At 34.3% G+C, this 16,482-nt stretch overlaps 1 protein-coding gene and 1 pseudogene across 1 annotated transcript; one reads left to right on the top strand and one right to left on the bottom strand.

Annotated features, from left to right (window-relative positions):
* Positions 1-483: 483 nt before the first annotated feature.
* LOC125664666 (uncharacterized) lies at positions 484-1,677 on the top strand (the record flags this gene model as incomplete). Its single annotated transcript, XM_056143736.1, has 2 exons — positions 484-683; positions 798-1,677. Coding segments are annotated over 2 exons (1,080 nt in total), but the record flags the coding sequence as incomplete, so codon positions are not given.
* A 1,321-nt stretch (positions 1,678-2,998) lies between these two features.
* Positions 2,999-5,153, bottom strand: LOC125683321 (uncharacterized; annotated as a pseudogene).
* Between the last annotated feature and the right edge of the window lie 11,329 nt (positions 5,154-16,482).

Here is a 16,482-nt window from a genome sequence, read left to right as displayed (position 1 = left end):
TCAGACACGGGGGTTTTCTCCGGGTATTCCCGTGCGCCAACATCTGTGCAATAAAGGACCCCATTGGAAATAAGCTTTCGAGCTTTCATGGTTTATCATGTATTTATGTATATACCGAATAAACATTTATTTATTTATTTTTTATTTATTTATTCAGAGTTTAGTTTGAAGTATACAATTAATATTTTTTTCAGAATATGTACTCTTCTTATGAGTATACTTTTATACTTTTTAATTAGTTGTGATAAAACTCTTTTTTTTTTTTTTTTTTAAAAATGGAAACACAGGCACAAAATTAATAAACATCAAGTGTATAAATATTTAAAACCAGTGTCAGAATATATATTTAAAAAAAACCATTGAATTATTTATATGTGTACTAATTAATATTCAAATTACCGGTATTTATTTAATTTTTTTTACATGCATTATTTATAATGTTCAATTCAGGCTGGTTTCTTCCAGAAACAATAAAAAAAAAATCTGTATTCAATTTTTTTCTTAGGTATGCAGTGTGAAACAGACCCTTTGCTGACAGAAAATGAATCATTGAAGCAACAGGTGAAAGAGCTCCAGAAAGAGGTGAACAGGCATAAATGGAGTTTCCAGAAAATTGCGAATGATGACAAGACCCGCTTTTATACTGGACTTCCTTCATTTGCTGTGTTCATGTGGCTTTTCAAGTATGCTTATTACTTAATAGTGCTTCCACAATGATTTCAATATCAAATTTTTTCCCATGTTTGAATGAAAGTGCATGTACATGTACTGACATTTAGATTTTCACTCACTTTTAGTTTTCTACGACCAAAGGCAGAGAAAATGAAGTATTGGTCAGGACCAAGCACAGATAAGTCTTCCGACCGCAAGCGAGCTTCAGCAGGTTCATTGGATTTGATTGATCAGCTGTTTGCAGTTCTCATTAGACTTAGGATTAGACTCTTGACCAGTGACATTGCTGAACGCTTTCAAATTTCAGAGGGTACTTTTTCGAAATATTTTTCCACCTGGATCTGTCTACCTTGGCAAGAATTAAAATGTTTAAATCCTTTTCCATCTCGGGACATTATTCAAAGAACCATGCCATCTTTATTTAAAACCAAATATCCTTCAGCTCGAGTTATCATTGCTTGTACAGAAATTTTAATACAGAAACCATCCAGTCCTGACAACCAAAGTTTAACTTTTTCAAATTATAAGCATCATACCACTGCAAAATTTTTAATAGGTATTAGTCCATCTGGTGTCATAACATTTGTATCTGATGGCTGGCCTGGGAAAACATCTGAAAGAGAACTTGCAATATCATCAGGTTTAATTGAGTTGTTAGAGGAGAATGATAGTGTTATGGCTGATAAAGGTTTTACCATTAGGGATGTGTTGAATAAAAAGAAATGTAAGTTAAATATTCCACCATATAGAGGAAGTGCACAACAGTTCTCTACTGATGAAGTTTTTGAAACCCAAGAAATTGCTTCTTTGAGAATTCATGTTGAGAGAAGCATAGGCAGAGTTTTAAAAAATCATATTTTTGATGGTGTTATGCCACTTACACTTAAGCCTCTTTTGACCAAAATGTTTCAAGTTGCTTGTTGGCTAACAAATTTTGATGTTCATTTTTCAAATTTTATTTGGAGTGAATACCAGTACAGTGTATCTATAATTATAATCATTTAAGATACATGTATATTGATGTCAGATGACAATTTCCTCAATAATATACACATATATAATTTTCCTAAGAATTTGTCATGGAAGTATTGCTACTTTAACAAGAAAGCTCTTGAATTGACAATATCACAACTTGTGGTGTTATTTTTAAAGAAAATTTAAAGTTTAAAAACCACAAGATATGTTGATAATTATGAATATTTTTCTGTATGTTATAAAGGTTTACAAAACAGATATTCAAGGAATGTGTTGTCAGACCTTTATATACATGTACTATCAACATTACTATCATTAGTAATATAACAGAAAGTAAGATTTGTATTTTTATACATCTTATGAGAGGTGTCTAAAGGGGAACAACTCTTTAATCTTTAAGTGATCTGCAAGTAATGCTGTTAAAATTGTTATCATATTTAAAAAAAAAAAAAAAAACAAAGGAAGAGGGAAAAAGGACTCATTCTTGCACAATATTGTTACAGAGGACTTTCAGTATCTTGGTATAATTTTCTCAAGAAGGGAAATCATTTTATGCTTGTAAATCCTGACAAATTTTTTGTCTTTGAATGTATGTTTGTGTTAAATATGTTGATCTTATGAATATACATTTATTTAGTATATGATATATATTTTGTACACCAAGTTAAGTGCTTATGCAGTTTATGAATATGTGTTTAAATATCTGAAAATTATTGATGCATTTTTTAAATCAATTAGAATTAATGTAACGAAAAAACTTTAAAATGAACAAAGTGTTTTAACCAATTTGCCAAAGCATTAAGAAATGAATATAACCTAAATCCATATTGATTTTTTTTCCTTTTTATCATTTAGAGGTACAGAAGTAATTTTTGACAACAATTCATGTTCTGCTGTACTTGAAACTTGACATACAAAGTGTGTAACATGCATGTTATATTTCTTATAAAATTGCCTTATTTTTGCCATCATCCATAGGCCAGTTGCTCACCTGAGCTCTTTCTATAGAGAAAAGCAGAAATTAGTACATTTATATTGAAAAGTTTGAATATATAAGTGGTTTAAAACTACACCCATGGGTCATTATATGAAGAAACTTGAATCTACACTAACTAAAGATGCTTCCATATTGCTTTGACTGATCATGAATTTGCTGTTCTTGAGATTATTAAATATACTTCCTGTGTATGCATATGGTATATATAACTTTGATCCCCTTTAAGGCTGTTATGGTACTGCATTAAGCCGGGGGTTATGATTTGAGCGAACTTAAGTCTACACTCTGTAATGAAGCTTTCATAAGGGTTGTATCTTTTCTCGCACAGTGGTTCTTGAGAAGAAGATTTTTAAGTTAAAAATGTGAAAAGTTAACAGAATACACAAGACAGACAGACACCGGACACCCTTCAATTAGAAGCAAAATATGATGAACAAAAAGTTCAACAAGTTTTGGCATCATGTGTTTACAAAAGTCCAAGTAAATTCTCTCTATAAAACAGTTGCTGTCTTTGACTGCCGTCCAGACAACAAAATCACCCCATGGACACCCCATTATTGCCATTTCACCCTGAATCTGAGCGTAGTATTTATGATTTCGTTTCAGTCTTGGTCCTTCTGGGGTATCCTCCAAACAAAACCCCCCCTTCCCAGCTAGCTCATGGACCTATAGATAATAATAAAATGTTAAAAAAATATATATGATAATAACTTTAACAAACTGACAGAATGAAAGACATTAATACCATGAAAAATTACCTCTTTTTCCACAATTACTTCATTAGAGATTGAGTATGGGCACTTAATCTCTAACACCATTCTCTCATTTCCCATGGACATGGATTTATCATTTACCCATCCATCACTGCTTGCACCTAAAAATGCATGAGATGGGTAAATGGTAAGCCCAGATGCCTCTACTTGTCACATCAGAGACTGTATTCTGCAGAGTCAAGTAGTCTTTCACTGCTTCTTTCTCATGGTCTACACCCCACTGGACTGGACGAGGAAGTGCGGATAACTCCGTTTACCTGATCAGGATATGGGGCTCACGGCGGGTGTGACCGGTCAACAGGGGATGCTTACTCCTCCTAGGCACCTTATCCCACCTCTGGTGTGTCCAGGGGTCCGTGTTTGCCCAACTATCTATTTTGTGTTGCTTGTAGGAGTTATGAGATTGATCACTGTTCGTTATCTTCACCTTGCATATGCACTATAATTCATATGTAAAAATAAAAGTTAGTTGAAATACTGAATTATTACAGTAAATTCATGTTTATAATAGTAAATATTTTAATTTCTAAACCTTTGCAAACTGGACCCATTAATAATTTGGTCCACAAGGTCCCTGGGGTTAGGTCCAGCATTTAAAATGGCACCAAAGAGAGAACTCGTGATTCTCCCTTTGTGGAGTTCTCTCCAAAGGGTACATGATCGTTGACCTCTTGTCCTTTCCTCTACATAGGCGCTCAGATTTCCATCAACTGAAATTGGGATTGGCACTATAATGATATGTTTATAAATGAATTTTATATCCATGGTAGATATATATATATATATATTCATTATTTATACATTGTTATTTCTACATTTTTTCTTACATTTCTCTTTTGACAAGATCAGTGCTTTGGATGCCGTTTCTAAAGGATCTTCACATGTTTCCACCTCTATCTCCCTCTTAGCTATGGGGACATCATCTGGGATGTTCCACAAATGACTCGTACCTGAAATATCATTTTGTTAGCAAAATTAAAATCATAGAACCTGAAAACAATTTCGAAGTCTGTACTGTGTCTTTCAAGTAATTGACAGTTTGTTTTCTTTACATTTTCCTTCCTAACTGAGACACTAGCTGATATTTATTAATAGAAAAAAATGTTTAGAATGAAAGTTTTCAAGATAAATGCCAATTACTATTCATGTACCTGTACTTGGAAAAAAATTCCTTCAAATTTCTCAATTGAAGGAGTGTAGTATTTAAGTCAAAGTCTCTGTGAGTGGTATGGCGAGGGTCAAATGAAGTATCCTCTGTGTCATTGGTGTCACTGTCTGTCTTATCCTCTTTAGACTTCCTTTGGCTCAAGGTTTCTAGTGGATCTGCTTATATGGGTTTTCTATTACTAGTCGGTTAAAGTGCTACAAAGTTCATATGTTTATTTGGTTATCTGTAAATAGTCAGACTATAAATCAAATTTACTTACTTACTAATCTACTCACCGTTGGGTTTGTTAGACCTTCCTGTGGGTACCACCCATTTGCGAGGCATACTTGTGCAGCTTTCCTGAGGTTTGGCATGGCTCAATGCAAAAAGTAAGCTTCCAATATGACTACAGCTCTGTCCCAGCCTAATTTGAAAATACATATCTCCTAGATTTGAGATGATATACATTTGTACCAATATTTAAGAAGAAATCGAACAAGTAAAAAAATTGTTTATAGTAACTCTGAAAATGTTTACCCCACAGGACATTGACAATATCCATGATGTATACTTGTCCCTGGCTGTCCATTTCGAGAGATGCAAATGTACACCTGGTAGTGATGTTTCTTCATTGAAGCCTGACACTTAGCTCTGATGTACAGTATTGAGAAATTTATCTAAAAACCAAATAAAGAGTATTTGAAAGACCCCAGTTTACAACTCCTACAGTTTTATGATAACACAATTTGACAATTTTAATAATTTTTATGCATATGAACACAAGTACAAATGATCATCACTAAAAAATAAAACTAAAAAGACTTCAGTACTACACCAAAAATATTCACATGTCATCTTCATTTTAAAACTGTCTTTAATACTATGACTACATAGCTCTTTCATTACAAACATGTACATGTATTTTAAAACATGTAAAATACTATACATGTTTAAAGATGTTAATCAGAGTTTATAGTGTGAAACCTTTTTCTAGAAATACAAATTTATACAATGATATTATTTTATCCCTTACCTGTGACACCTTAATATCTTGGACGTCACCAGCTTCGAAATGCTTAACAGCTCTGTCTAGGCCCTTGAAATGTTTTACTGTACCCCCATATGGTGAAAGTATTTCGATTAAAAAACTGTAAATATCACCGAATGTTATTTTCGGAATGTAACAGTGGTCTGGAGAGTCATAAACTATTGCGTTGAAAGGTGGTAAACTGTCCTGAAAGGGTAGTATCAACGATCCTACAACCGAATCTTGCTGCACGATCGGTGTTAAAACAGATGCTGACGTCTGACATATTAGCAATTCCTGTATGAGATCTTTTTTCTTCTTACTGACATCAATACCATACTCTGTAGCAAGCGTTTGCAACGAATTTACTTTTAACTTGTTTAAAGTCTCCCGCTTTGACATAGTTGTTATCAGGTCACCAATGTAAACAATGTAGTTTGCCGTCCGGAAGCGTTTGTGCGCATGTGCGAGATTTATCGTGAAAAGGCTTAGTCTAATAAATGGGATGTTGAGTTCAACCCCAGAAAAACTGTAAACCTAGATTTTAGCAGGAAAAATATAAGTCATCCTGCAGTTTCATTTGGTATAGATGGGCCAGTAATAGAAAGGGTTGAAACTGATAGAGACATGGAATCGTCAAAAATGATGAGAGGATGTTGATAATGCAATCGAGTTCCATAATTTCAAAGTTAAAATTTGAAAATAGTATTCAGAAAAAGTCCACTTTTATGCATTGTTTTAGAGGCTTCATAATCAGTAGATTATAATGATATCTTGTTTTAATATAGTTAAAAAAGAATTATAACACCTCTACTAAAAGGTGAATCGCTAAATCAATGAACCGATTTACCGAACCATCTTGAATCCTATTCTAATATAATTTTCTCAACATAGTGTGTTTCTTTTAAAAAGATAATATCTATATTCATATCATTTATTCATATCATATCTTTCTTCGTCCGAGTTTAATCCTCGAACATTTACCGACAGTATTTCAATATATGTAGGATCCAAAGTGCGATGGCATTCCAAAGTGCGATGGTCTGCGCCAAACCCCAGTTGTGTGACGCGCCAAAGTGTGATGGTATGACACGCCAAAGTGCGATGGTGTGAGAAGAATGTGCCATAGTGTGATGGTATGACACGACAAAGTCCGACGGCACACACTGATGCTCCAGAGTGCGATGGAGTGACACACCGAAGTCCGTTGGTTTGTAAACGACAGTGTTTTGGTACAGATTGTACCAACCGTCTATGATGTTTCACCAAAATATCAGTACAAAATCCATGCACAAAAAAGAAAAAAAACTGACGTTGCATTTCTACGGTATTATTTTGAAAGACGTTAAGAATGACGTCACAATGACGTGACGTCACAAACGTTACTTAACCCCGCACCAATCGGAACTCCTCGAATGTCTCGCGCACTCAACATAGATCTATGTCGAGTGCGCGAGACATTCGAGGAGTTCCGATTGAGAGTAGTATGATTTGAAGTTCGAATTTCCTCCAATACTCTATGAGTAATTGAACAATTTGTCATATACATGCATGTATCATTGTTTTTCAAAAGGGGGGGGGGGGTAGATAGACTTCTCAAAAGTGTTGACATGCAAAGATCATGAAAGAATTTTTAACCCCCACCCACCCCCACCCCTCTTTTGAATTTGTGGTGAGGGGAAAGGGTTTTTGTAGTCATGTACTATGACTGCCTTAAAAAACATCCCCAAACTTCATTTACCTTAAATAGGGGTGTGTGGGTGTACTATTTTACTAATATGTTTTACGGCGTGACCGTGTTTGAGGACGAAGCAAAAAAGTTTTTGGCATTAGTATCTATATCCAAAACAGGACAAATATAACCCGAAGTTAGCACGAGGACAGAGCTGTATCAAAGCATCGTAATTTTGGACATTTGATCCGCCTATATATTGAACGCGGGAAATATAACGCAGTCGATGTAAACAGTACATTGTGACGTCATATTCAGCGCGGTTATTTAGCAAATTTACAAACATAGCGTTTGAACCACAACAAAAAACATGGCGTTAACCGTGGAGTGATTATACATGATTAAGAAAATAAAATTTACAGGTTTTTACGGATTTTATGTAACATATCAGAACGACGTGAACTAGGATAGACGAGATTCAAAATGGAGGAATACATGTCCACGCGCTAATATTCGAATCGACGCCATTGGTACCAAACTTTTCAAGTTCCATAGGTATGGTTTAATTTTTCATTATATTCCTATATTTTCCTTTTAAACATGTATATACGTGTTACCTATAGGGAGAGCTCCGCTCTCACGGCCCTTCGGGCCGTGAGAGGGCTTCGCCCTCTATAATGCTATTAATTCACTATATAGTCTAAATAATTATGAGCCAATCAAAGGATCTGATTTTAATCAGATTGCATCCTGGGGTAAGGCAGAGCTCTGACCTGGGTTTAATTTATGTAAAGTTTTGCATTGAAGAACGTATTGGAAAAAATTTATATTGAATTAGGTTGAAGGTGTGAAAAATTAAATTTAGTGTTGCTGATTAAACAAGTACTCAGCTTTAGAATTTTTTTACCAGTTCAGATGTGTAGGTGCAGGATGACCAAAGTAAAAAACTTAATGGAGGACTTTGAAAACAGTTTAGAGAATCGGGATCACAATGGACATGTCGATCGTGTTCATTGTGAAGTTCAGACAGATTTGTCTTTGCTTACAGATAACTGTACACATGAAAAGTATGAGAAAATATGAATTATGATCATTACTCTTCGTCATCTTTATATTTCTATTTTTCAGTTTTTATTATTTTTGGATCAATTGCAGTCAAGATTCATTAATACATGAATTCTGGTATGTGGGACACATCAAACACAAATTTGTATACTTAAGAATATAAAAATGCACATAATGAATGTGTGAGTGTGTGCACACACACACACCCACTTATATAAATCGTACTCAAATGGTCAACAACAAAAAATGAATATATTCTTAAATTTTAGACATAACATGTCCCTTTCCTCAACTATTTCCGATATTAAAATCATAAAAGAAAAGTAATAAACTTCTATATATAGCTAATTGGACCAATAGTGTTGAATACATTTCCGTCTCCCACATACAGATGCTCTTGGCATGTCTTTGTCAAATACAGTGACTAATATAGATATTGTATTTCATTGACATTTTAATGGCATCAAACAATCTGCAATTTGTCCACAAGAGTTCGTGTCATCATTTTCATCAGCAACTTGTTATGAAAAAGTGCAGCATCATAAGTTCATCACCATGATTGTTCATTTGAAAAGTTGAAGTATTTGAATGCATGTATTGTGAGTTACAATTGTTATTTCATGTTTGCTTTGTTAAATCATTAGTTCTGCAGTAAACTTGAATATCTTTAAAGAATTCCTCAACATCTAAATGAATAAGTCGAAACTTTTATATGAAGTCACTATATGTATACTTATCTTTCACTTACTACATGTAGGTATTATTTGAATATGTTGATGAAAAATCTTAAGATTATGAAATATTAAATCCATTTTTTTCATATTTATTCAGGTTTCACAGTTTATGTTTCAGGTTTAGAGAAGGGAATCAAATCATCATAGATCAACATATTCATCAACATTCAGATTCACCTTCAACAGCAGAAAAAATTCTTCACGATTCCATTTTTGATCGATTCAAGACAAAAAATGAATTCACATTTCCTCAAAAATCAGATTTAATTGCTTTCATTTTAAACAGTAGAACAAAAGGAGAAATTGTTAATTATTTATTTGATGACATAGAATTCAGGTCAGAAGTTGTAAAGAAAATTTGCAAAGACATAGATTTGAATGCTTCTTCTAAATGTACCAGAAGTGCAGACAGCTATCTTTTTTGTAAAAGTTATGAAAATCTTAAGAATTTTACCTTTCAGGATGTTATCATAGAAATGAGGCAATGTCAACGAGATCTCCTAAATTTTTTATTGGCTGTTGCAGTACCCAGTAACCGCATTGGAAAATCTCTCTCCCCCCTTTTCCCTAAATTTAGCATCATCTATAGTATACTTATGTCTTCAAGATTTCATGAGTTATCCCGACTGCAGTGAGTGATAAGCACTGCTTTGATGGAGGAACAGGTTCATGAGAAGGTAACTCCCGTCTTGTTTGTTGTGTTAGGAATATAATTGAATTAAGCAAGGAACAACAAATTTCATGAGTAATTATTATAAGATATGTATATCAGATTGAGTTAAACAATTATGGATGCTTCCCTTCATATTTTGTAGGTCTTTGACAGAGTTCAGAAATTTGGTATTTCAATATCCGCAGATGTATGCTCCAGATTATTAGATGAAATTGGGGGCCATTTCAATAATGAGATAATTTCTTTAATTCATGGTGGAAAACAGTTTCGATTCATTGGGGATAATGTTAATTATGTTCCCCAAACAAAGTTTGGGAACATATTGTTTTTACTCTGTTTCTTATTAAGGTCTTCCGTTTCCAACGGAAAACCTTCTAGTGATTCTACTGTTTATTAAGGTCTTCCGTTTCCAACGGAAGACCTTCTAGTGATTCTACTGTTTATTATTATTATTATTAAGGTCTTCCGTTACCAACGCAAAACCTTCTAGTGATTGTACTGTTTTTCCTTATTATTATGTTCCCCAAACAAAGTTTGGGAATATATTGTTTTTACTCTGTTTCTTATTAAGGTCTTCTGTTTCGAACGGAAGACCTTCTAGTGATTCTACTGTTTATTATTATTATTAAGGTCTTCCGTTCTTCACGGAAGACCTTATAGTGATTCTACTGTTTCTTATTAAGGTCTTCCGTTCTTCACGGAAGACCTCATAGTGATTCTACTGTTTCTTATTAAGGTCTTCCGTTCCAGACGGAAGACCTTATAGTGATTCTACTGTTTATTAACGTCTTCCGTTTCCAAACGGAAGACCCTCTAGTGATTCTACTGTTTATTATTATTTTTTTTCCCCTTTCGTCTCCGAGACCGTTGGATGGATTTTCCTGAAACTTTCACAGATTGAAGAGAACGAGTGTACCTCGAGGCATTTTTTTCATTTTTTCAAAATTCACTTCCGTTCGTGAGATTCGTTTGATTTTCCGGTTTTTGTCAGCAGCTTTGTCCGGGGGTAAACTTGAAAACGACTAAAGATAATCGAATGAAACTTTCAGGGATGCTAGATCTATTTTCTCTATGGTGCATGCACGTAATATTTTTTGTCGACGTCACTTCCGGTCGTCACCGGAAGTGATTAAATAAATCATCAATTTTAAACTTTTTTCTTTCAAATTGAATCCTATTTCGGTTTACTATATCTCCTTCTAATTCTCAAAAAATGTTGACCCCACCGGAAGTTGAATCTCCAACTTCCGGTTATATCAAAGAAAGACTATTCATTCTCTCATTTTTCAGAGCCATAAATTTCGGTCATGAGACTAGTGAATGAGTGAAGTTTTACATATATTATAGTCACTATAAATGTCTAGAGTAACGTCAAATATTTTTGTAAAATTCACTTCCGGTCGGCAAATACGGCTTATTGGCTGTTTTCGTTGTCCAGCGTTTTTCTCAGAAACGGTAAAAGATAGAGTCACCAAATTTTCAGGGTTAATAGACCTCACTTTGTAGGCGTGCAATAGGGGGTTAAAAATGTCGGCCGTCACTTCCGGTCGTCACCAGAAGTGATTAATAAATCATAAATTTCAAACTTTTTTCTTTCAAATTGAAACCTATATCGCTTTATTAGGTCTCGTTGTAATTCTCAAAAAAACTATTGATCCCACCGGAAGTTGAATCTCCAACTTCCGGTTATATCAAAGAAAGACTATTCATTCTCTCATTTTTCAGTGCCATAAATCTCGGTCATAAAACAAGTTAATGATTTGAATTTTACATATGTTATAGACACTATAAATGTCTAGAGTAAATTTAATTATATTTGTAAAATTCACTTCCGGTCGTGAGATATGGGGTGGACATATTCGAACCTTGTTTTTTCAGTTTCTGAATAATGAATATAGATAGACGCTTGAAACTTGTAGAGTTGATCAACTAACAGTAGTCCATTGCACACATACATTCAATTTTTTCGTCCGTCACTTCCGGTCTATACCGGAAGTATTTAAAAAAAATGTCGATTTTCCGATTTCTTCAAGTGATTTCTCAGAGATGGCTGGATATATTTTCTTGAAATTTTCAGGAATAATGTCTTATAAAATGACCTTGCTATAATTATTTTTGTTTTTACAAAATTCACTTCCGATCGGAAAATATGGCCGATTTTCTGTTTCTCAAAAGGAATTTTGTCCAGCATTTTTCTTGGAAAAGGTAAAATACAGGGTCATCAAATATTCAGGGATGATCAATCTCCGTTTGTAAGCGTGCAGTAGGGGGTTGAACATGTCGACCGTCACTTCCTGTCGTCACCGGAAGTGATCGAAAGAATCGCAAATTTCAAAGTTTTTCTTTTAAATTGAAACTTATTGAAGTTTATTAACTCTCTTTCAAAGTGTCAAAAGAATATTGAGTCTGTCGGTAGTCAAAACAACTACTTCCGGTTTCTTGATAAAATACCTTTTTACTTTTTGTCTCTTTGTCCCCATCAATCTCGCTTATATTTGAAGTCTTTCATATGATTTTCACATGTCTTAATAAAAGTATCAACTTCTAAAGTTTTGATAATTTTGTTTTTCAAAATTGACTTCCGGTCGTTAGTAACCTACTACTTTTTCTTTCTTTAGTCTACTTTTTGTTGAGAACTCTTTCAGATAGAGAGATGAAATTTTCAGGGAATATAGACAGTAAAGAGTCGCTGTCATTTATAGGAAAACGCATCTGAATAGTACTTCCGGTCGTCACCGGAAGTTACGAGAAAGGAATAAAAAAATTCGACAATACATTTCTCATTCATTGTTAAGGCACATTTTCTGATACATTTAAATGGTTTTCGTAGGAATAGAAAGCTCTTTACCGGAAGTGGTCTAACGGAAGACCTACTCATTACTAGTAATGAGTGTCTAGTTAAGGTCTTCCGTCTCAACGGAAGACCTTATAGTGCTTCTCATGTTTCTTTTCCTCTATTATTAAGGTCTTCCGTCTCCTGCGGAAGACCTTACTATTATTGTTCGCGTTCTTCTTCTTCTTCATTATTATTATTATTAAGGTCTTCCGTCTCCTGCGTAAGACCTTACTATTATTGTTCGCGTTCTTCTTCTTCATTATTAAGGTCTTCCGTCTCCTGCGGAAGACCTTACTATTATTGTTCGCGTTCTTCTTCTTGATTATTATTATTATTATTATTATTATTTTCCTTGGTAGTACACGCGTTTTTCTCAGCCATTTCTCGATCGATTTTCACGAAATTTTCAGGAAAGATGTCTTTTGGTGACGAGACTTTGCTTGCAAAATTTCGTGCTTGACGTCACTTCCCGTCAGGAGTTATCTCTCTTTTAGTGACTTTTTGAAGGGCCTTGTTGTCCACACATCTCCTCCGTTAGTTTTGAAGCTAGAGTCTTGAAATTTCTACACAAGATAGAGTAAACATTTTAGAAGATTTGTGGGGGATTCGATTTTACCGGAGGCGATTTGCCTAAACGCTCGCCTGGACCTGAAAAAATGGATGCCAAAATTTTTCGCCGATTTCGGCGATTTTTGACCTTTGATCTCCAATATCTTTTTTCTTGCAAATATTTTGTTGAAACATGTAGAACAAAAGTTGTGCACATTTACGAGATCTTTTCGAAAATATCAAGATTTAGGGGCTAGCCCTTTAAATTAGGGATCTAAAAGGGCTCAAAGTCTAGATCAAATATCTCAAAAATCGTTAATATTTTGGTATAAGTCAAAGAACAAAAAATGTTCATCTCAACAATCCAAATCTATTCATATAAAAATTGAGGTCATATGTTACGTAATAAGGGATTTTAAGGGCCAAAACCATAAATTTTTTACCCCTTGTATCTCGAAAACGACAAATATTTTGTAAAGCAATAAAGAACAAAAGTTGTTCAGAATGATGATCTGAACAATATGCATATTTCGTTTTTACCCTATGTGGCCCCGTTAGGGAGCTACAGTTTGGCCCCTAAAAATTACTTCTAGAAATAACTCGAGAACGGTAAAGAATTTCTAAATACTTGTTGAACAAAAAATGTTTGAAATGTCATGACCCTTCTTACGATATCAAGCAAAAGGGGCTGACCCTTTAAATTAGGGGCCCAGAAGGGTCCAAAGGTTTATGAGAATATCTCAGAAACTATTAATATTTTGTAATAAGTCATTGAAGCGGAAATGTTCATCTAAACGAGCTTGTTCTTATCAAATCAAAAAGTAGGTCATATGTTACGTAATAAGGGATTTTAAGGGCCAAAATCATAAATAATTGACGCCTCATATCTTGAAAACGACAAATATTTTGAAAAGCATTATTGAACAAAAGTTGTTCAGAATGATAATCTAAACAATATGTACATTTCGTTTTTTCCCTATGTGGCCCCGTTAGGGAGCTACAGTTTGGCCCCTAAATATTTCTTGTAGAGATAACTCGAGAACGGTAAAGAATTTCTAAATACTTGTTGAGCAAAAAATGTTTAGAATGACAAGGCCTTTCTTACGATATCAAGCAAAACGGGCTGGCCCTTTAAATTAGGGGTTCAGAAGGGTCCAAATGTTTTGGAGAATATCTCAGAAACTATTAATATTTTATAATAAGTTGTAGAAGCGGAAATGTTCATCTCAACGAGCTTGATCTTATCAAATCAAAAAGTAGGTCATATGTTACGTAATTAGAGATTTTAAGGGCCAAAATCGTAAATATTTCACGCCTCATATCTTTAAAACGACATATTTTTTGAAAAGCATTATTGAACAAAAGTTGTTCAATGTGTCATAACCTATCGATCAATATCAAAAAATGGGTCTGTGGGCCTCATTGCTCGCCTGTAGAGTCGATTTTTGTCGATATCAGTCGATTTCAAAAACTTGTAACTGGTAAATATTTTGTAAGGACATATTGAACAAAAGTTGTTCAGTTTATCGAGATCTATCGATTGATATCAAGAAATAGGCCTATGGTCCTAATGGCTCGCCTGTAGAGTCGATTTTTTGTCGATATCGGTCGATCTCAATAACTTTTTACAGGTAAATATTTTGTAAAGACATATAGAACTAAAGTTGTTGAGTCTATAGAGGGCTAACAAATGACATCAAGAAATAGGTCCGCGGATTTCACCGCAACTTTGCTTCAGAAGCTTATGATATGAAAAATTGATTATATCTAAAGTGTCTTAAAGTCGGAAACTAAATTGGGACTCATTTGTCTTTTTTTTTTTTTTTTTTAACTCCGAGTGCATCAACAAATCGGACGGAAGACCTACTCGTTGCTCGCAACGAGATCGTGTCTAGTTATTATTCTTTTTCTCCAGTACTTTTTTGTCCGGTAGTGTTCTCAGAAACTACAAAAGGGATCGATATGAAACTTTCCAGTATGATAGTATAGCGTTTGTAGATGTGCATAGTGATAGTCATTTTGTCTTCACGTGCATGCACGCGCGTGCACGTGCACTGCAATTTTGGTACAAAAAATGAAAAAACAGAATATTGAAGGAATCGATATAAAACCTAAATAGGATGATAGTATATCATTTGTACATATGAAAAATAATAGTTATTTTGTCAGCACGCGCACGCATGCGCGTGCACGCGCATTACAAAATTTGTACACTAACTTTGGAATCAGTCTAACTTTTTTGTTGTTCGTTGAAATGGCTTGAAATTTATATCGTAGGTAGATATTGAGACCCTTAACTGATTTGCATGGTCAAAATTACCAATTTGCACGCGCATGCACGTGCGCTTCATTTTGATTGGATAATACTCAAACGTTTGTAACTATCTTATCTATGATGCGAATGAGATGAATTGAGGGTTTTGATGTGTCTTGGTACTCCTTACAAATTGCTGTGGTTAGAATTACTGCTCATCACGTGCATGCACGTGTCCTGATTTCTGATTGGACGATTTTAAAATCGCTATAACTTCCTTATATTTGTTGGAAACGTTATGAAATTCATACTGTGGGTATATGATACAAATGCCTGTTGAACGACATCAACAAAAATTCGGAATCATACACGCGTGCGCGTGTATGCACGTGCAACGCTTTCTTTCATTTCTTAGTACTGAAATGACCATATTGAACGTACTACATGTAATTAAAGGCTAAAATAAAATGATTTTTTCCTATAGATTCACAAGGACATCACTTTTTAATTGGGGGAGGTTTGGGGAACATTTGTAACGGTCCCCGTTACAATTAGAACTAGTTATTATTATGTTCCCCAAACAAAGTTTGGGAACATATTGTTTTTACTCTGTTTCTTCTTCTTATTATTATTATCATTATTCTTTTTCTCCGGTACTTTTTTGTCCGGTAGTGTTCTCAGAAACTACAAAAGGGATCGATATGAAACTTTCCAGGATGATAGTATACCGTTTGTAGATGTGCATAGTGATAGTCATTTTGTCTGCACGTGCATGCACGCGCGCGCACGTGCACTGCAATTTTGGTACAAAAAATGGAAAATCAGAATATTAAAGGGATCGATATGAAACCTAAATATGATGGTAGTATATCATTTGTAGATATCAAAAATGATATTTATTTTGTCTGCACGCGCACGCATATGCGTAGACGTGCAGTAGAAAATTTGTACTCTAACTTTGGAATCAGTCTAACTTTTTTGTTCTTCATTGAAATGGCTTGATATTCATATCATAAGTAGATATTGAGACCCTTAACTGATTTGCATGGTCAAAATTACCAATTTGCACGCGCATGCACGTGCGCTTCATTTTGATTGGATAGTACTA

This window comes from Ostrea edulis, chromosome 1, assembly GCF_947568905.1.
Source record: "Ostrea edulis chromosome 1, xbOstEdul1.1, whole genome shotgun sequence".
NCBI classification, from domain to species: Eukaryota; Metazoa; Mollusca; class Bivalvia; order Ostreida; family Ostreidae; genus Ostrea; species Ostrea edulis.
The sequence above is the reverse complement of the archived record's forward strand: the minus strand, read 5'-3'. Positions and strand labels throughout refer to the sequence as shown.